The following is a 21,736-nucleotide window of genomic DNA, read 5'->3' on the forward strand; positions in this document are numbered from 1 at the left end:
ATAACATTATATCGATAAAATAATGACAATAATGGGAGGCCCACAATATTGCTTTTAACTATAGGAGTCTCCCCGTCTTCATTGAGTGAGACTCTCTTCTTGTGATTTCATGTTTAAAGAACAAAGTGGACTGCCCGTGGATATCGAATACCATCATTGATGAGTGTTTGAAATTGGCTGGAGATTTGGAATGTGGTGTTACCTACAACCATATTTATAGAGGCCAATCAAGTTGTGGATTGGATGGAAAACCAAGCTCTTCTTTCTTTTCCTCTCAGCACTCTCAGTTTTTGCCCTCTCTCTATCCTTATAGATTTAAGTTCTATTTGTTTTTGTGATGCTTGGGGCTGAGCTACCCCCCGTCTTGTGTAGCTTCTCCTATTTCTACCAAAATAAATAGTAAATTGTTTTGGAACTATATGAACCATTTGGTCCATGTTTTTTTTTTGCTCATTTTCTCTACCCACACCCTATCCTCACAATGAAAGACGGCGATGTGTGGCTGCAATTCACGATGGGTATATTCCCTTTGAGTTACAATATACCATAACCTTAGTCTAACATTTTTTGTCTTCTCTATTGTTTATCCAATAGACAATAACTAGATCCGTCACTGAGAAAGTTCAGATATGTTGGCAATCAAAATATGTGAATTAGTCAAGCAAGGTTTAGTTGAACACTTTGGATGTTTAGTAGGGTGTAGAACCAATGACAAGGTTCCACACCAACAATAAAATACATGGGGCCCACACCTTTTATAGCGGGGCCATGAATTTATTACTGTCGTTGAACCCCATCATTTGTTCAACAGCCTGCTCAACAGCCAAAGTGCTCAGCTAATACGAATTGGAATTAGTCACCATGGCCACCACAATAGGCAAACAAATTCTTAAGCACTACAACGGCAAGGTTTGAATATGCAGCGTTTTGCTTCATCCAAAAACACACCAATGATGGTGTATACCTAAGGATGCATTTGGAATCGGTGAAAATCAAGAATGGTGTAAAAGTTTACGTTGGTTCAATTTTGTCAATGTTTTGAAGGTGTGTGTAGTCATGATCGACATAAAATTCCACTCCAATTCAGTTTTGCGTGCGTTTAGATGGAGTGTAGTTTTACGTAGTGATTCGATGTAAAATCTCATCAAACATAAAGTTTTACATCGATTATTGGTGTAAATACTACACTGATAAAATCAATGTAAATACTACATTGATAAAATCGATGTAAAACTTTATACTAGTCACATCACACTTTTCAAAAGTGCAACAGTCACTTCTTCATGGTTTAGTGTAAAAACATCATCGGTGTACTTTTACACCAATTCCAAACGCATCCTAAACAATGGTGTGACCTTTATCTGATAAAGTAAGATGTCAACTAGCAGGTTGGTAAGGTATCCTGTTGGATGTAGTAGAGACTTAGGATCAAATCCTACCTGCACCTGGGTTGGAGGATGGGCTACCCCCTGTAGCACTTTAAGAGATATAAGAGAGAGAGAGAGAGAGAGAGAGAGAGAGAGAGAGCTTTATCTGATGACAGTAGTGATGAGCCAACTACCACAAAGAGTAAACAATAATATGAATTCATACTTAAATCAGCGGTGTCACCTGATTAGGACTGCCAATAGGTCGGGTCTGGATCGGGCCTCAACTAGAACTAACCAAATTAGACCTAACAAGGTCTTTAATTTTAGACCCATAACCAAAATGACTGGTTATCGAGACAATTGGATCTCACCCTATGAACCCAATTATAATAAACCTATTGAAAATATTATATATACAATATTATTTTATTTAATATATTTGTATATTAAATTATATATATATAGCTCAGGTTGAGTCTGAATTAGCTCGGGATTGGATGGAACCGATTTTGGCCCAATAAGAACCATAACAATATATCAAGAACCAAAAATGACCCATCGGTTCAAATTCCATAAACCATAATCGACCCAATCAATTAAGGTCATTGGGTCCAACCCAAACCCATTTACAGCCCTGCACCCGATGCAATAATGTGCCACTGGGCTTTATGGTTGATGTAGAAACATTGACCCAATAGATTTGTGATGTTTGATAGGCCCTATTTGGGTAGACTTTTATAAAGTACTTTCATACATTTGAAAGTACAAAAGTACGATATAGTGTTTGTATTTTATACTTAATGCTCCTTCACAAGTATAAAAACCTCAAAAAACATGAAGTCGGTTTTTATACTTCGTGCTTTTGGTGAAATAGTACTTTTGTTTTCATGCGAACAGGTGGTCACATTTGACCACTTTCTGATACAACTCTCAGCCCTACTTCCATTCGCTGCTACTGGAGTTACACTACCATCACTGGTCTCAGCCACCAAACCATCGAAAACCATCACCAGAAGTACGGACAGACATGCTTTTACCAAGCAAAAAATGGTTATTTTATTTTGAAAAACATACTTTACAAAATATTTTACCCAAACGATTTTCAAAGAAAACATCAAAGTAAAAACTTTTTTTATACTTCATACTTTGGTACTGTCCAAGGGATTTTCGTAGTCTTTTAGACTCGAGGCAAGCTAAGAGGTGTAAAGGATGCAATTGTTTTCTCTATGAATACATCATTGGCAAAATCAAGACCCTTTTGAGAGATGACGGTAGAAATTCATTGGTAGAGGGTGCCATTTGTATCAGGTAGAAACCCAGATTATGAAGAATTTTTCAAAATAGCGGAAGCCATCGGCTTGGAGTTTGATAAAGGATGACCATAAGTGTGAAACTTAGGATTTATGCGAGATGAAAGGAAATCATCCATCAAATGTTTTATTTCTGGATGTTCAAAAGGTGGTGTGCAAAATTACTAAGCATACACAGTTTGTGGATTGGACTGAACGGTTTATCAAAATCAAAGAAGAAATCTATACTACTTATAAAATAGCGAATTCCCCTTCTCTTTGGAAATTTCATTGGATGTTTTTTATCCTCCTCGTCTAAACATACAATGGGCATAAATAGGGCATATATGTCCTTTACTCTCATTTTAGAAACTGTCCACTTATAACTGTTTAAAAACTGTCCATTAATTATAAAAAGTTTTGTCTTGGAGATAATGCCATATGTAAATGCACGTACATATTTACTAGTAGATGATAAAAGTATAATTGTATAAGGTGTTTTATATGGATACAGTATCTAATGTAATATGGCTCAAAGTAGCCAAAGTAACCCACCTTCAAGAGTATGAATATGCTTATATGATGACACCACTCACTATTAAAAAAAATAATAAAACGAAATAATAAGTCATTCACTTTAGCTACCTCAACTATCATTAAAGGATCCCTAATTTCATGTTTGAGGTTGGATCCAAATTGAGTAATAGCTTGAAGGTCTAAACCGCCCAGCTGTTTGGCTCGGCCCGATCAACATTTTTTTTTCTTTTTCTTTTTTTTTTGGGGGGAGGGGAGGGAGCAAATTTCTTAAACTATCCTTATGGTTTAGTTAATTGACTAAGTATACCCTTACTATTTGACTATTGTCTAACGCTACCCTTACTGTTTTTGACAATTGACTTGCTCTACCCTTACTGTTAATATATGACAATATTTTGCCAAAACCCATATGCATGTGACACAACGTGACATTTAATTTTTTTTAAACCCAATATTACCCTTGTTCCCTTCCTCTCGACCAGCAGGTTCAGCACCCATTCCTCCTTCTCTCTCTCTCTCTCTCTCCCCTCTCTTTCACCCTTTTTCTTCCTTTTCTCCTTCTTCTCTTTCTAAAACAAGACACCCTCCTCCGACCTCTCTTCCCCCTGTCTGTTTGTGTAGGATAGAAGAAAAACAATAGCTTTCATAGCAACCATAGAAGATGGAGCCACCGGAGAGATCGACGATAGTGGAGAAGAAATCGTGAAGACCATGTCTGAGTTGGAAAAATCCTCTCATGATGAGATGTTCTCTAAACTCTCTTTCTTTCTTTTTTTTTCCCATCTCTATAAACCCTAGATGAGATCACTTATCTTCTCCATGATCTTAACCCTCGATCTCTTCCTCATCATTCTTTTTACTCTTTTCTCACAATCTCCCTTTCCCCCTTTCTCTCTCTCTAAGAGAAAAAAAGTTGAGAGTACAAGAGAGAGAGATAGAGATCCTTGATTGAAATGATTTGATTTGGGGAGAGATGTGTTAGATTAGGGTTTAGGTAGGGGAAATGAGGCTCTGCACTTCGAAACCCCTCCACCCCCCCAAGACTTGATCTTTATGCCAATAGAGAAGAGGAGCGATTGCAGGAAAACCCTAAGCTCTTTGAGAATTCTATTAATGGGGGAAATGATAAAAAAAGGCAGAAGTAGCAAGCATAGCTCTAATTTGCAGAAAGTAGAAAGTAGTAAGCATTACCACCACCAACAACGGCAATAGCAAAAAGCAGAGGCAAATGTAGGGAAAAAAAATTCCTCTTTACGACTCAGGTACTGTTCATTATTTGCTCTATAAGAAATCTCCAGCACCAAACTCTAATTCTATGCCAATGAGGTTTTTTAAGAAGCCTTTTCCACCACCACCTCCCTCCAAGCATATATGGGCAGTGTTGGCTCTTCTTCAAGTGCCTCCCTTCCTTAGATCTCCATATCTATTTTTGCAACATTCGATTCTCTTAGGCAGGATTTGAACGGGTTAGAGAAGTGTGTTGGCGGAGAGACAAAACGAAGGGGAAGAAGGGGCGTAGTGGTGGCAACGGTGACTTCGTTGTACGGAGGTAAAGTAAGAGACCAAAAGGAAATATTTAACGGAAGGGTAAAATTGAGATTTCAGCCCTTCCGTCAATATTTAACGGCAATGGTAAGCCGAAACCTAAAAAGGAGGGCAGTTCCGTAATTACAGAAGAGATCCTTGTATAATAGGTAACCGGGGTTTCTCCATTTCACCCTCCGAGGCCAAAAACCCTAGCTCCTGCTCTCCATATTCTACGCTTTCAGGGAGGCCGCCGCAGATCTCTCTTTACAGGTACCGTTTGAAACCACTAAACGAAGAGCTTAGTTCGTTCTCCATTACCCTTCTTGTTAGGGTTTACTCTTATAGGTTCGATTAATGATCTTCGATCTGTTCATTTTCTGTGTTTATACTTCGGTTGACAAAAGCCCAGCCATGAATCTGTTATTCAATTTTGTTCTACTTCTCTTTTGCTCTAGGTTCCTTCACTGCATGGAACGCAAATGTGTTCATCTAATTTCGTTCTGCTTATGTTGTTTGGGAGGAGTGATCTAACTTTCAGTGATGATTTTGTTTCTTTATTTATGTAATTGTGTGGCAGTTAAAGACAGACTTTTGTTTCCTCTTACCTTAACTTGTATACATATCTAGATGAGCCGGCCGCTAGTGGTGTAAACATATTTTACCGGTTGAATAGACCTAACTGTCTGATTAGATATAATGTTATGATCCATTAAGAAGGGACGTTGTTAGCCTACATTTAATTCTTTATTTTATTGTTAAGTGATCGAGTTTCTATTGCATTATGCTGGGTCCCATTTTAAGCAGGGCCACCAAAATCCGTTGCTCGTACTTGAATTGGAATTGCGCAGATGAGTATGCAACCTGAAACCGGATCCTCTTGAACATTTACATCCCGGAGAGTGTTAGTTGTTAAACGGTGCACATGTGCATTGCCCTCATCAGCTTGGCTGTATATTGAAGCATAGGTTGTAAGATATATCTTAACTTGTCATTTGGTGTGATTAGAGACTTCTTACGGTTGCTTCCAGCAACATTTGGAGCATTCCACTTAATCCTAAATAGCACTATGACTACTGGAAGATTCAGGATAAAAAATTTAGGGATTGTGGTTGATAACAATAAATAGGTACAGTTTGTTATACTCGGCATCTCGCCTAAAAATTTGGTTGTCAATAGTTTGGTCATACTGTTGTGCTGGAAGAAATACGTAGGAACTGTTTGATAACACTGAAGAGGTTCAGTTGAATTTGTTGTTGGTTTGTGCTTTTGTTTATAATTATAATATGGATTATGGGTTCACCCTAATCCAATCCAATTTACTCTGCTATACCTTGATCTAAATGCTTCCACCCCTATACAATCGGATTTGAATACATATCATATTTAAATGTATAAACCTATAAAATTTAACCTGCTTTACACAATTAAAACTGGTTTGAATGTTCTGTTTTTACCAAAGAGTCATTTTTTTTCAAGTTTCATAAAGTTTATTTTCAATATATTTTTTCATGATATACAATATCAAAGTCATTTTTATGTCATTTTATTAATAATATATGATATGTTAATCGTATTTAGTTTAATTTATAAATGCTATCCAATATCAGATTTCAATTTCAATCTGATTTATCAATGGATAACATTTGATTTCTGTCTGAATATAAATGAATTAAAAGTTGATATTACCTTAGTGAATAAAATATACCATTTAGTGGATAACAATGGATAACGTTTGATTTCAATTCCAATCTGTTTGCAGCACTATTTAGTGAATAAAATAATTATTTGAGAAAAATATACTAGTGTGTCGTAATCATTCTAACTTCAGCAGTTCGGCTTCAGACACTTTACAATTTACTTAATAATTTGTTCACTAAATAACAAGCAATAAGTTATTTAGTTAAGCAACTTTAGTTGTTATCAAGTAGCTCCTTGAATTTTGATACCCCAATTTCATTATTATTCCCCAACTTCACTATTCCTTAATTTTCATTGGGTACAGTAGTTCACTTTATATCATTATTATTCTTTCGTTGCTTTAATTAACCCACCAAAGGTTCCATTGGCTATATAAATTCATTCAACTTGGAATCACTATGAGTGTTAGGAAGTCAACTTGGATTTTTATTTGTTCTATTGAGTATAGACATGCAATGAGAGTTAATATTAGCAGTCTCACATTAACAGTACTCGTAGAATCTATTTTTCTGCATGCACTCTTTATTTTCAATATTTGGAAGGTCTAATTTTGATACCTATATGCTTTTTTTGTCACAAATCTCTGTAACTATCCGTCCATATTCCAGTAGAATGTTCATACCCCACAAGTATGTGCAAAATAGTATGGCCATGCTACTGCTAGATGTATCTGCATTGGTATGTACATGTTTGTGATTTATTCTTGATGGTTGTTATTTTCCCATTCCGTATTCATGTTTTGATATGTACATGAGCAAAATTGACCAGATTGAATGAGTGTTGTAACATGTATGGCTTGAACAGCGCAGAATTGTCTATTCTTTATTTTTTGGCATGATTTAACTGTTCAATGTAAAGTACTTGAGCACACTTGTGAGACTGACAAAGACAATAATCCCTGTTGTTAACTACTGGCAGGAGCAAGCTTTGGGAAAAATGGTGAGAGTTAGCGTTTTAAACGATGCTCTTAAAAGCATGTACAATGCAGAGAAGCGTGGGAAGCGACAGGTTATGATCAGACCATCCTCGAAAGTGATCATTAAGTTCCTCCTTGTGATGCAAAAGCATGGTTTGCCCTATTCTTTAATTCCATTTATTGACTTTTTATATGATTCATTTAGATATTTTTCTATTTTATCAGTGACATGTTCTTTTTTATGGCTTTATGATTTATTTATTTATTTATTGCATCCTTTCTTATGAAGGATACATTGGAGAGTTCGAGTATGTTGATGACCATAGGGCCGGGAAAATTGTGGTTGAACTGAATGGAAGGTTGAACAAGTGTGGTGTTATTAGCCCTCGTTTTGACCTTGGTGTTAAGGACATTGAGAACTGGACTGCCAGATTGCTTCCCTCAAGACAGGTTTGAGCCTTGTATTTAATTGTTCTAGAAACTTGCTGATTGCATCGTCTTTTTAGAACCAAAATTGTTGTTAGGATCCTGAAGCCATGCCATCAGTAGATCATATGTCCACTGTGACTAGTCAGCTTTTTTTTTGTGTATTCTAGATAGTCCGATTGATAGGCTGTTTGCCTTTGTATTACTGTCCACCGGTAAGATTTGCTGGTTATTAGTGATTTCTGCCTCGGAGCTTGTATGCTTCTGTGGTGGTGGGCAGTTGGTTATTGGTTTCGACCCTGATTTTGCTGGTGTGCCAATTTTTGTTTGAAAAACAAAATCGTACCTCTTGGTAAATTCCACGTTATAGTGACTTTTGCCTTGTTTTGATGGATTTTTAAAATCCTGCAGTTTGGTTACATTGTGCTGACCACGTCTGCTGGCATCATGGATCACGAAGAGGCTAGGAGAAAGAATGTAGGTGGTAAAGTACTTGGTTTCTTCTACTAGGTCGAGGAGTCGGTGAATCAGCTGTTTCCATTAGGCGTGTTTTCACTCAAGATGAAGATTCGGTTTTCTGCATTCCGAGGAGTTTTTGGGTGCATTTTGAAACGTTATACTCTGAATTATTTCTATGTTTAATTTGGGCGAATTTTGTTTTTTATTTTGAAGTTTATTGGAGATTATTAGAAAAGAAAGCTATTTTGGAAGGTAAAATTCTAGTTCTCGTTCAATCCTGTTATTCTTGTTACCATGGATGGTTACTCAAATTTACTTGCATCGAGCATTTTCAAAGGGGGTTCAAGTTTCAATACAAGCCTTTCTTTCAACCCAGACTATACATCCTCGTGTCATCATCTTGAATGTGCTATTCAAATATTTACATTTACTGGTTAAATACACTTCACCTTTTGGCTACCTAATTCACTTTGTTGTGAACTGTACCAACTTTTTTGTATATAGGTTGGCTGTGAATTCACTTTATCGACGCAGGTGAAGGAAATTGCACCAACTTTGTGAATGGTGAATTGAATTTTAACGAGATTTATAGGCCACAAAGTTTTGTTTGTTTTGTTCTCCCGTTAATGTTTTATAGCCTTGGGGTTGCTTGGATATCTTCCACGGGCTGTCTGGTTGTACTGTAAATTTGCATCAGATACAGTTTTTGGCTCTTGGTTCAGTTTTGCATCTGTTTGTTTGTGCTGAGTAAATACACCAGTGGTGTTCTGTACACGGCCGGCTGATATTTTGGATTGTGGCATAATCCACACCGAGAGTGGATTTCAAACCAGACCACACCATAACTGAATGTGGTGTGGTGTGGTTTGAAACCCACTATTATCTCATGGGTTCACTATACTAGCGAACACCACCTAAAATGATAATAGAGGGATTACACTAAAACAAGACGGGCAGTGCTTAGCCACATCCCGATAAATCGGAAAAATAGATGTACGAAAGGAATAAAGCAAGATTTGAAGGCTCCAAGGTAAAGCTACAATCATCCACCCCAGAATTCATCATGGTTTTTAAAACCGGTGACCGAACTGGTTAGGGTCTGGTTATTGGTTTGAACGGTCCAACCGCTTGATTCGAATGAACGGCCTGTTTTGATAAAAAATAAAAAAAATTTGAAAAATAGTCGACCGTTTGAATGATTGGGACGGTTTAAACCGTTAATTGGCCAATTCAACAGTTTGTTGGCCAAAATCAACAGTTTTGAGAAAAAAAAGCAGATTTGAGAAAAAATTGAACCTGGTTTTTCCGGTCTGGTCCGGTTTTGAAAACCATGGAATTCATACATTTGGGGTCAGTGTTAAGAAGGGGAAAGATTCTTAATTCACGGGGGCTGTTTAGGTTGCATCGCTCAGTAACATACAAGAAAACTGAGGAATGACTCGAAGAGAACCATTTGTGCTTGACAGGTTGGGTAACAGTGGTAGCCACCGAGGAGAGTTTGATTAGATTGGCATTGGCAATACTTGTTCAACTGGGGGGCATCCTCAAGAGTCAAACTCATTGGGCCAATCTCTCGCCAGTCGCCATCTCCCTCGTTGGCTCCTCTGGCCCTCACTCCTCAATGCCAATTAGTAAGCCAACTAGAAGCCTGCTTTTCACTGTAGTGCTCAAGTTTTTAAAAACCAGATCGGATATGAAACCGTTTTGGTTATCAGTTTTTGGGTCAAACGGTCTAATAGTTCAGTTTGAATGAATGATCCATTCTGATTAAAAAATAATAATAAATAAAATAAAACAATTAAAAACCATTGCCTACAGTTTGGACCACCCAGGTCAGTGGGTTACTGACCAAATCAACCGTTTTTGGCCCAGAAACAAAGAATCGAGTGCCTAACCGGTTCCCGAGTCAACCGGTCCGGTTTTCAATACCATGGTTTTGCTGGACTGTTTGTTTTTGCCTTAATATACCATGGTATCTTTTCTTCGTTGTTTGATTAGGATACCAAATAACTTGTGACCAGTCAACCGGTATCATACAAATGGAAACCCCGGCGGGTTTTGAATAACTTCTGACCAGTCAACCGGTATCAAACAAATGGTAACCAATCAGCAAATATTTATCAAAATTCACCGGCGGGTTTTGATTGGTCACTCTTATGGTTCCGGTACTATAGATTTTCTCATATATTCATGTATATAGGATGAATCGATTGGCGATCGCCCATCATTTCTAATGACAAGTTCTCAACCGTTTGAGCCCTGAAATCTGAAACAAATCAGAGATAAGTTACGATCTGATCCGCACACGTAATTCGTCACTCCGGATCCACAATGCGTTTGCACTCGAAGAGTCGAAGTGATTTCCTCCAAGTATCCACTCAATCTTTGAGACTTCGACACATCGATATATTGTAAGATAAACAAAACCTTTGACAGGTTGAACGCTTGGCAAAAATCAGAAGAAATGTTGACATTTATTTATTCCTTGAAAGGAAAAAAAAATATCAAGAACAAAAAAAAACTTTAAAGCAAAGGCCTGCCGTTTGTCTCTTTCACTTGAACCCACTGGCCAGCGCCGGGGTCGCCAAGAAATTCTCAAGTTGCAGAATATGATACCAGAAAGTAGTTTCAAACACCATCCAGTTGATCGAATAAAGTAAAAGAAGAAAATGGAGGTCATATCATTTGATTTCATTGGTTTTTGGCACTGTGGGAGAATCTCTCTCTAGACTCTAGATGGAGTTATCTGAACAGGTGGATCTGCGAAGTGAATAGTCAAAAAGATAGCTAAAGGTATTGATTTTTGAGGTTTCCACATTAACTCTGCAAAATGATTTAATGAGTTTCCACACATACCGTGAAAATGATGAATCCCCCTCCCCAATCTTGACTGTTTATGCCAAGATGATGTTCTTGTCGACACTTATGTTTTGTGTTTCCACGGCCCAAACTGACCCCAATTGATTGATTAATCGGTACATCTTTAAAAGAGGAATGCAAATTGAGAAAGGAAAAGAAAAACATGTAGCAATATATGTATATAGAGATTAGAGAGAGAGAGAGAGATTAACAAATGAAAGAATGAATAGTAACCTGTCCACAGAAAGAAAAGAATAGCTCCTGGTATTTTCCGTTCAAAAAGATAGAAATTTCCTCCATTAATAGAACAACTTAAAAAGCTTGATAATGATTAAGCAGCCACAAACATGTCAGCTAGAGGAGACATTGCCAAAGGATCTCAAGTTGCCCAAATGGTAATAAATCAAATTACCATCGGAACATGAACGTCGTCATCACCCCCACGCATTTTGATCGTTATCATCTTCACCGTTGACGTCGTCCACCAAGGCTTCAGACTCCATGAGAATCCACAAGGAAAGAAAAAGTGAAAAACAGTTGAGATGTAAATGACGGACGGGATGATCTTCTAGCATATAAATGAAAGATGGAGAGAGATGTGGAGGGTGTTTGGGCTTTAAAAAGAGGAGGCTGATTTTGAGGGTTGCTGTTGGTTGAAGGAACCGGGGTGGGCGGTGTTGTAAAGGAAGAGAGGATCTTCTCGGCATATACTCGAAGCACAAACTGCCTCGCACCGTCGCACGTTCTCTTTATTCTCCTTTTTCTGTATAATATATATATATATATATATTTTCTTTCTAAAAAGCAATTGGGGAACCTTTTAAGTATGATTCTCTTTTAGACTGTCCTATTGATCATTCACTCTGTTAATTTTTTCTCCCTTTTGGTTTTGGAGTTATTCGTTTTTTCAAACTGGCACAACACTGTATTATGCGTAGCTTCCATCCAAATTCTAACAAATATGGGCCTTCTCATTCATCACGAACTCACGTAGCTTCCATCGAAGTCTGTTCTTAAGGCTCAGTTTGGAAGGAGAGCAAATATAAATATATAGTACAAAATCTTATCTTTTGTATTATTTTGTATGTATTTGTATTTGTACTCCTTTCAAACTGAGCCTAATTTTATTTGGGGTTTTGATTCAATGGTTAAAAGACTAGAAATGCACTGTTAGCTCTGGATTCTTGATGGTTCAGAACAGACTGTAAGTCGGTAACCCATACGTGCAGTTATGAGGAGAATTTTATATATTATATATAATATAATCATTGAGAAATGTATTTTTATTCTTTATCCTTTATAATTGCTATAGTCCATTTATATATGTTTCCGAAAACATATTATTTGCGTTTTATATTTGTAGTGGATGACAGAATGGGTCAAACAGTAACCAACATCTTTATGATGCCGGTAAAACATGCCAGTAATCAACCGGTATCACAAAAGTGGTAACCCGTGGTATTTATCAAAATTCACAGGGGATTTTGATTGGTCAAGGATCTGCAAGTGTCATGTTTTTTTGGGGCATTATAGATTGCAAATACTCTTACACGGAGCCCATGCTAACGTGTCAGGGAATTTAAAAAAAAAAGCCATCTGTTTTTCTTTTTTTTTTCTCTAAACAACAAAATTTTTCTCTTTGAACACAACCCCTTGTAGTAATTTCTATATTGTTCAGTTGTTTAACAAGATCGCACTGAAAAAAAAATGTGGTGAAGCTCGACATCGTTAACAGAGCACTTAACATTATTCACAGAAAGAGGCTTGTAAGATCGGGTAAAAATGAAATACAATAGCAGCAGGCTGATCAATGATCATAAACAGTGTAGACTCCAATTCGACCACTCCAAACCATTTCAATGCTACGGAACCCAACAAACGATCCAGCTTTGTTAAAGATCCAATGTTTTATGCAGGAAAGAGAAAAGGACTTAACATGAGAACGTGCACAAATAGGCAGCTTGGATACTGTTGCCCGTTGGATTGAATCCACATAACATCTGCAGATCCTGTATTGGCTGGTTGGCACGAATCTTCCCGTAGCAAATCCGTCCCCTTCCCTATAGTGAATCAGTGGTTCTGAATTATGATTTTTGTAAGACCAGGGGGGAGTAAGAACTCAAGGCTAGACAATTGTTTTATTCTATGGGCAGGTTGTTTTCTTTGTACTTTGATTTTTTCCCTATTGACATCCATTCGTGTGAAAATCAGATAAGCCCTGTCATAAGCATATTACAAACCCAATAATCAGAAAATGTATTATGATCACGCACATTCAATGGCAGAAACGTGCATACAAAGATTTAAACATTCGTTTAGTATTGAGAAATGAAAATCCATATATGAGCATCAACCTTGTATGAAACCAACTACTGTGATGAACCTGCCTATCTCCTCAGGCTCTCCACAATGTAGGTAGCATAAAGATTCCTTCACGACAATTAAAATAAAACAAGTGAATCGCTAACATTCTAAGCAATTGGAATTTGTTTAAGCCAAACACCAGTTTAAACGTATATCGATAAAATGGTTATATCGTCTCACCAACTTTCCATTTTCAATGATCAGTATAATCATAGGATATTGTTAAAATATTGTGAAAACTTCATGAATAGGGGAATCTTCACCATCCAGGACTGTAACTTATTCACCCCTTATAGTCTGGGGTTGAAAAAAAAGAGTTGGCTTATTCCACCCAAGGTTCAAAGTATTAACACGTACGCATCGTTCTGAGATCCCTCCGGTACGCCCCTACAGTGGGTGTATTGGAGGTCTGACTGGTTCAGGGGGTGGAGGAGCCCTAAACCGATCCCCCTGAACAGGTTGCAAAAAAAAATAAAAAAAGCAATAAAAATGAGTACAAATTCGCCCGATACGCCGGCGTATATTTTGAACCTTGATTCCACCTTACTGCTAAATTCCCTTCAGTTTTAGTCACGAAGTGTCCAAATGATATTTGTGACTTTTCAAAATTCTAAATTCCCTCATTTATATTTCTTGAAGGGACATTCATTTTCTGCCATAATATTAAGGTGAGAATAAAAAGTTGAAAACAGGTTCAAGAAAAAAAATATAAAATGAAAAAAAAAACATGAGTGGTACCTACTTAGTGTCTATAAACGAGGTTACTCTCACCAAATCCAAAATAAATATTTAAAAGCAAAACTAAAAAATTTAGCGCATTTAGGAAAAATACCTATTTCTGTAATAAAGCCCCTGTAATTTTGTGATCAAATGGAGTATAAGCTAATAAATAAACCTGAGGGGAGTCCTTAATATTTGACAAAAACACCAGGAAAGGTATGAGTAATTTACCCTAAAAGAAGAAAAACAAAGATTAGGGGACCCATCAAACCACATAGGTTTTGTTCTTTTCCTTTTTCTCCACAAAGATTACAGATAACATTAGCATGGACCTGTTGATAGGTTAGCTCATATAAATAAGCTAATGTAACAGCTATTCTCTTCGGCCATTTTATGCTAGCACATGTCATCAGAACTCTATCCATAAAGGGGAAAATGAGAATAATACAAGATATTTGAAAGAAAAACTTACATAGAGTGTTGGATGGCTTCATAGGCTGTAGATGCCGGCAGAAACTCATTAACTGCAACTTTCTTGTTTTCATTTTTCTTGTCTGATTCCCCATATGTCAAGAAAATATTAACAGACAAAATATTTCCTGACTTTGTCAGAGTATAAATAAAAAGTGTAACAAACCATCAAAAGCAAACAAAGAGAAAACCAATTAATGCATGACATGAAATCAGTGCATCTACTGAACAAGGATACAATCTTCAAAGAAACGCTTGATCTCAGCCAAACGATGGGGTGGGAGCTCCTTGATATCAGTGTAGTGTCGGTACTCGGGATCATCAGCACACACCGCAATTATCTTATCATCTTTCTCTCCCTGTACTTCTTTTGATTAAACTACACTGGAGTTTCTTTCAAAGGCTAAATGACAATTTAGTTATAAGTGGGATCTTATACCTGATCGATCATAGGCATGAGGCCTATGGCTTTAGCCCGGAGAAAACATCCAGGAAGAACTGGTTCCTAATCATTTGCAATACCACAAATAGGCAGTAAGCCAGTCTCCATCAATGAGAAACTAAATCAAAAGGATATTCCATTCTGAAATATAGGTGGAGTAGACACCAACCCATGTTTTAAGCATCAGAGATACCAATTCTATTCAAAGAAGATTAAAGTTAATAAAGGTGAAAGATTGCCATCCCAAAATGCTACATTCAATATTACATAGCAGCCCAAAACAAATGCTGTCCTTATCAATACTTTCTGCCTCCCTAAAAGCATGTCTAAGAGTCCACGGAGTCTGACTGCTACCACTAACCATGAAACAATTAGCTTTGAATCTCCTTTTTTTTGATAGATAAAATTCAATTGATTTCATTAGGAAGCAAATGATAAATAGTTCGTTACAAGCATCCCAATATGAGGTGCGAGGTGCAGCCTCACTCATTGATACAGAGACATCATAAAGTTACAATTGGGCCCAGTACAACTGTTCCCTAGTTACCCCTTGTTTAGCTAGAGAGAATCAGAAAAAGCATTTGCCTCCCTCCCCACCCACTGTATAGTTACCTCCATCTGCTGAGTTAACCATTTGAATTTCTTCAATTCATTTCTGTAAACCCAGATCACTGAATCTGGGTTTTTTAGCCAACCCACCACCACCTTAGAGTCCCCTACTATCACCAAATTTTCCAATCCTAACTCTCTTGCAATCTGTACACCTTGTAGGGCTGCGTACAATTCTGCCTTTAAGGAATCTCCATTCCCCAATGGTCCTGAGAAGAGTGCTCTTAAGTTTCCTTCCTTGTCTCTGATTACCCCTCCTATTCCAGCTGGGCCTGGGTTGCCTTGACTACTCCCATCGAAGCTTAATTTCAGAAATACTTCAATGGGAGGAGCCCAAGCCAACATGGCCATAACCTTCTGCATTGAGCTAGAAGCCACTAAAGACCAATTCCTCCAAATATCATCAAATGTGAAATTTTTGAATAGTTCCACCATTTGTAGCCAGTGTATAACCCTAGTCATTACACACTTGTGTAATCTCCTTCCAATATATTATTTCTATCATGTGATCTTTGACATTCTAATCATACTTGTGTTGTAAGAATAATTTGTTCGCTTGTATACAGTGTTGCATGGACTCAGACACAGGATCCAGAATCTGATGTGTCTGGAAGTCTGAGTCAGTGAACCTAAAAAGTAAGATTTGAGGATATGTCTCACATAATTAATATTATGATGAATCACAAGTTGTATGTAAATTTAAAAAACACAAATACCAGAGTGCCCTGTTGGACAGTTTAAATGATTGCACCATCATTATATAGAGGCATCTAAAGTGAGGATTTCATAGTTTTGGAGTTGATGTGGCTGCCATTTTGGTAAATCTGTCTGATTCACACTGTAGCCAAGTTTGACAAAGGTTTAACTCATGAGTCCCCTCCAAAGGTGGGGTGCTCATGCAACACTGTTTGTATACCATGCATTACTATCATTCAAACACGTACTATTGTGAGCAAGAATTCAACATAGACACTTGCAAATACCTGCATGAGGATCAAAACATCCATTGGATCATTGTCCTCACAGAGTGTTCGTGGAATGAAACCATAGTTATGGGGATATACAACTGATGAATAAAGTACACGATCGACCTGTAAATGAAAACCTTTATGAACATGAAGGGGAGGTCAACTAAGAAATATGCCAAAAGTGGAAGTTTCTTTAGTAAAACCTTTACCTTGATCAGGCCAGTTTTCTTGTCCAGTTCATATTTCACCTTACTCCCTTTTCCTATTTCAACCACCTGCAAGAATTGGAAGTTTCTTTAGTAAAACCCAATAAGCAGAACGAGCCTCATCCATCATAAAACTCAAAAATTTGACTCTCCCCCCTGTGAACAATTAATGGAAACTAAAACCTTTTATGACAACACATACCAGAAGATTGCATTCTTTAACCTTTTTTACAAGGGTAGAAAACCTTTATTACAGGAATTGCAATACTTGGGTATTAATCACATCTCATCATGAAAACTAAGTTTTCAGAAATCAATCAATCAAGTGTGGTATCCTTACACAGTTAAAAATTGTTGGAGCTCCAGGTCCTGAATCCAAAGATACAACACAATAAGCTGTGATGTCATTATATTGGCACAGATAATTGAAAGATTAAGCACTAAGAATTCCATGTTTGATTTTGAATACCATGATTAAAATAAATAGAAGTTAACAAATTAAACTGATTAAATAATTATCAAGTGATGTCATGTAGCATTGAAATCATGTACCTATCTCAAGATCATGCCAGGGGTGTGCAGCAACTGCCCTCCTAGACATGGATGAGAGTATCCTTTCATTGAGAGGAGGATGCAGCTGTTGGGTTGATGCAATTGCCTTGTTTGGAGTCTCAATAGGTGGAGTCATAACTGCAACCTGAAATATATATGGCCGACTGTTTTAAATGATTGTTTAAGTTCCTTTTCCAGAACATTTTCTAAAGGAGAAAAAATTTATTTGTGGAAATTGGTTTGCAAGCTATTTCATCAAACGGATGCACAAATGAAGACAAAATTACCGATAAGGTTCTCATAAAACAAGTAATACAAATACAAGAATGTTATCATTGAAATCATAATGAACAAGAAACATGAAAGAAAAGTCTCCAACGATTGTTAACCCATTGTATTTGTTAGGTAAGTACAGATAATTCTGAATGATGTGTATAAGAAATAGGCCAAGCCTCTTGACTTATATATACTGATGTACAAGTTATAGATAAGAAGATTAATAAACAAGTTTACTACACTATGATTGCCAGCATCTGTTAAAAAAGGTAATATGTTACAAGTTAAAGGGGCTAGAAATGCTAGGGGCATACCAAAAAGAACTTGGGTGGAAGTAATGAGAAATGATTTTTAATGAGCTAGGGCTAAATATTTGTGTTAATAACATGGTACTCTAACCAACATATACACACACACACTCCATGTATATGAAGCTTTTCTTTTGTTTTCCTTTTTTAAAAATGGCGCTTCACATCATTCAGGTGTGTGTGCCTTGCATTGTTCCTTGTGCCTCAGGCTCTAGGCAAGGTTCAAAATTTCGATACGATATGCCCTGTATCAAGCATATCATATCATATCTTTGGGGGTCCGATACACCTGTTTACAGGTGTTTCGGGACCCCACTCTTTTTTAATAAAAAAACATGCTTAAATATCTTCCCAAAAACCAAATTTTGAAAAAATAAAATAAAAAAAGGTATTTCCACTTGTACCTAAGTACCGATATGCCTCTGCCGATACACAGAGGCGTATCAATACTTTGAACCATGGCTCTAGGTACCCCTTGCACAATTGCACTTTAATTGTGCTTCTTGCTTTTAAAACACCACTAGTTACAGTTTTTATAGCTGTTTTGGGGTAAACATGCTGGGGGTGAGCAAAATTTGATGGGTAACACCTACCAAATCCTGTGACAAACATCCAATCAGATTAACTGTAGGTTTGTAACCACCAACATGTGTGCAACACTAGAACAGATGGTCCAGAAATAAATAGATAAAAAGTAAAAAGAATTAGATGGCTATGCCCTCTCACCATGTTTATTAAGGGAAGAGATACTCTCTCGTATAGGTGCACGGTACACCTTCAAGCTGCTTAAGTGCCAAGCATGAAAATGATACAAGCTGCTTAATGGCAAATGTAGACCCCTGTGAACTGATTTAGCATCAATGAATATGCCACTGTTTGCTATAACTTTTCTAAATTTTTGTGGGCATGATTTTAGAAAAGCCTCTTTAGTTGGAATTAAGGCTTAGTTGAATTGAGTATATGAAGTCTGAACAGAACCTTTTATAACATTTTCACCTTTCCCTTTTGATCAGTAGCAAGGTAATAATAATTGCCATGTTTTCTTTTTTCATAACATCTAACGTTCTATGGGTAGCACGTGACAACTTAGAAAGTTGATAGATAAAATACAAAAATAGAACCTTGCAAGACACAGTAAGGCCTTTAAATTGATCATCATGGTGTACAGAAATCCAGCATTACATTAACGTTCATTAGATTGACAAATTATTACTGTTGTTGTTATTGTTGAGGATGAAGTCCCCAATCAACCCCTTGTCAAGGGTTTGTTGGGAGCCCCCATACTATTATTTTATATAGATGGTGTGAGAAGAAAGGAAAAGAAAAGAGAACTAAAACATAAAGAACAGAATATGTGAAAATTTGACAAGCTCCATAAGCCTTGCACTTTCTTTCTCCGACAATCAAAGAACTTCCAGTATAATTATTTCAGAAAAAAAGAAACTTCTTGCTTTAAATTGAAGATGATTAATAAGACTACCAGTAGAACTTTTGGTAAAAATAAGCCTTGTGACTTGTAGGGCTTCAAGTCAGGTTGCCTGATTTGAATAATTTCAACTATATTGGGCTCGGGTTAGGGTTTGGGCCAATTGGAAATTTAACAAATTCCTAACCCCAACCCAACCCGACCCAAGTTGCACCTCTAGTAACTTAGACATGAACATGTGAAGGTATTGAACTTGGAAACAAGGTGCAAAACATAAAGTGGACGAGAAGGAAATTCAAATTATGGCGCAATTCAAACATCTGTGATAAGGAAGTTGTCAATAAGAGTATTAAAAATTTATATAATAGTGCTTCTTGCAATTGACATTCAATATCATTTTCAAAATTTATAGTCAATTCTACAATCAAGTAGAAAATCAAGAGAAGATATTCTCCAATAAGTGAGTATTGCAACCATGGTAGGTGCAATTAGCAAACATGATTTCAAATCTATATCGACCCTGAAGGAAATGATTTACATACTAATTGCATACATTTATATCTCTACATGTCTGCAACTGCAGGACAGTAAAGGTAACCATCCTAGAGAACCATAAAAACCATAAGCTTCTGCTTGCCTGCAATTATTAATATGAAATACGAATAGTAATTGTTGGCATATACAACAATCTTCTAGGGGATTGAAAGAGACAAATGATAAGAAAATAACTAACACTTTCTTGCATTAAATTGTTAGATCTTATGGCTAAATAACAGCAAATGCAACCCCCTCAGGGATCTTGAATTCCTGACTACCAAATATTTATGCAAATATAAGATTCGATTTGGCTGAAGCACAATGCCAAAATAACAAAAGTTAGGCACTGTAGATTCTCTAATAGTCTCCATCCCCCCTCCCAAATTCCAAAGAGAAGAACAAGGATAGAACTTCGATCGTTTTCCCCTTGTAGGTAGTTAGACAAGCTGGTAGATTAGTTATACGGTCTGAAGCATGTTACTACGGAAGATAATATAATTCCGGCAGGAATTCATCACTGCATTTTAAACACTTAAAGATCTACCAAAGGAACAATGCACAATCTGTGCAATTGCAAAGCGGAATATCTTGTAGTAACAACAAACAGAAAAGGAAAAAAAAAATCGAAATTGAAAGAAAGATAACAAAACGCAGTCCCAATCAGTGCGAGGATTTCGAACATAGAAGGAACGGCGGTTATACAGATCGTAACAACAAAGACGAAATGCGAGCGACTAAACATTACCACAAGGTCCACAACACTCATTAACAGTGAACAGAAGAAAAAGATCCATAAACAGAAAGAACATGGTCAACAGATTGAAAAACCCTAATTAAACTAGAATCAAATATGGAGAATGGCATCTCAACAAAGAGATCAAAAGCCCTAGAAATGAGACTGAATTTGCAACGTACCTGAAGCAGTGCGGGCACGAGAACAGAGGCGGAAACCAAAGAAGAAGAAGAAGATAATCTCAGATCTCGAAAAAAGGAGAGAATGAGTGAGAAGAACGGCAAAGGATTGTGTAAAGAAACCCGTGGGGGTAATGCAATTAAATAGAACGAGTCGAGAGCTGTGCTACGAATGATGTGCGCATTCCCGCTTCTTTTCTTCTTTGCCGTTTTGGTATGCTTTTTTGTCCGAGTCCGGATTTCCTGCTAACGAAACTCTACCCACACCTACCCACATTACATCGCAACCATACATGGGAGCATTTCTTCGTCTTACATGTTATTATACGCGGGGAGATGTTACGGATGCACGGTAGTGTATTGTGAGAGTTATTATCAATAGGAGATCCGGAGTGCTCCTTCGGTAGGTTATCAAAACCGAGTTTTGTAAACGTTGTTTCCAGCTGTGCAGTCGGTGCCAGTGGTGACACGAATGAGGTTTTAATTGGCTGGTTTGCTTAGGACCCACATGGACCGAGACGGAGTTCTTAACGGTCCCACCCGATCAGTTTAGTCACACGTTAGGTTTCGCGGATCAGATGGTGGAACGTCAGACATGTTAACGACACCTGGGGGACGGTGTGTGTGGTGAGGTAACGTGGAAGCGAGGTCGAGTCTGAATCTGGCGTCTGTCAAGGCATTATTCCTAGGATAAAGGGATAATTCTCTCTGGCTTTTACGTCCGAGAGAAGTTTACACCACTGACACTGAGATCTCATCTCCACCGCTCTAGGAACTTTTGACTATAACAAACCTACCGGTCTTTTTACGTCAATAGCCTAATTGTAGGGGTGCAAATGGGTTTGAACCGATTCGACATCCGAT

General features: G+C 37.3%; 2 protein-coding genes across 4 annotated transcripts; one reads left to right on the forward strand and one right to left on the reverse strand.

The window, feature by feature from the left end:
• The first annotated feature begins 4,834 nt into the window (after positions 1-4,834).
• Positions 4,835-8,497, forward strand: LOC104594605 (small ribosomal subunit protein uS8z/uS8w). 2 transcript variants are annotated; one of them, XM_010254973.3, is made up of 4 exons: positions 4,835-4,993; positions 7,340-7,490; positions 7,627-7,787; positions 8,175-8,497. In XM_010254973.3, the coding sequence occupies exons 2-4, from the start codon at positions 7,358-7,360 to the stop codon at positions 8,271-8,273; spliced, it is 393 nt and encodes a 130-aa protein (XP_010253275.1). In that variant the 5' UTR covers positions 4,835-4,993; positions 7,340-7,357; the 3' UTR covers positions 8,274-8,497. The 2 variants fall into 2 exon arrangements, with proteins under 2 accessions (XP_010253275.1, XP_088755604.1); XM_088899478.1 differs by having other exon boundaries at positions 4,925-5,068.
• Positions 8,498-12,711: 4,214 nt separating this feature from the next.
• LOC104594606 (soluble inorganic pyrophosphatase 4-like) lies at positions 12,712-21,064 on the reverse strand. Of its 2 annotated transcripts, XM_010254975.3 has the most exons (10): positions 20,876-21,062; positions 17,414-17,558; positions 17,202-17,230; positions 16,865-16,930; positions 16,671-16,778; positions 15,076-15,141; positions 14,875-14,995; positions 14,638-14,719; positions 13,436-13,511; positions 12,712-13,299 (listed from the first exon to the last, which is right to left on the reverse strand). In XM_010254975.3, the coding sequence occupies exons 2-9, from the start codon at positions 17,547-17,549 to the stop codon at positions 13,469-13,471; spliced, it is 651 nt and encodes a 216-aa protein (XP_010253277.1). In that variant the 5' UTR covers positions 17,550-17,558; positions 20,876-21,062; the 3' UTR covers positions 12,712-13,299; positions 13,436-13,468. The 2 variants fall into 2 exon arrangements, with proteins under 2 accessions (XP_010253277.1, XP_088753539.1); XM_088897413.1 differs by lacking the exon at positions 13,436-13,511 and having other exon boundaries at positions 20,876-21,064.
• Between the last annotated feature and the right edge of the window lie 672 nt (positions 21,065-21,736).

The sequence above is a fragment of the Nelumbo nucifera genome, chromosome 2 (assembly GCF_055504915.1).
Source record: "Nelumbo nucifera cultivar China Antique chromosome 2, China Antique-T2T, whole genome shotgun sequence".
Taxonomy (NCBI): Eukaryota; Viridiplantae; Streptophyta; class Magnoliopsida; order Proteales; family Nelumbonaceae; genus Nelumbo; species Nelumbo nucifera.

What these genes read in the sequence shown, in the direction of transcription:
- LOC104594606 (XM_088897413.1), bottom strand. Translation starts at nt 17,549, where the DNA reads ATGACTCCACCTATTGAGACTCCAAACAAGGCAATTGCATCAACCCAA. An exon ending in CTGGCATGATCTTGAGATAG is followed by an intron (nt 17,231 to 17,413) that starts GTACATGATTTC and finishes CTTTGGATTCAG; the next exon opens with GACCTGGAGCTCCAACAATT. An exon ending in GAAGCCATCCAACACTCTAT is followed by an intron (nt 13,300 to 14,637) that starts GTAAGTTTTTCT and finishes TGCTTATGACAG; the next exon opens with GGCTTATCTGATTTTCACAC.
- LOC104594605 (XM_010254973.3), top strand. Translation starts at nt 7,358, where the DNA reads ATGGTGAGAGTTAGCGTTTTAAACGATGCTCTTAAAAGCATGTACAAT. An exon ending in CCTTGTGATGCAAAAGCATG is followed by an intron (nt 7,491 to 7,626) that starts GTTTGCCCTATT and finishes TTTCTTATGAAG; the next exon opens with GATACATTGGAGAGTTCGAG. An exon ending in GATTGCTTCCCTCAAGACAG is followed by an intron (nt 7,788 to 8,174) that starts GTTTGAGCCTTG and finishes AAAATCCTGCAG; the next exon opens with TTTGGTTACATTGTGCTGAC.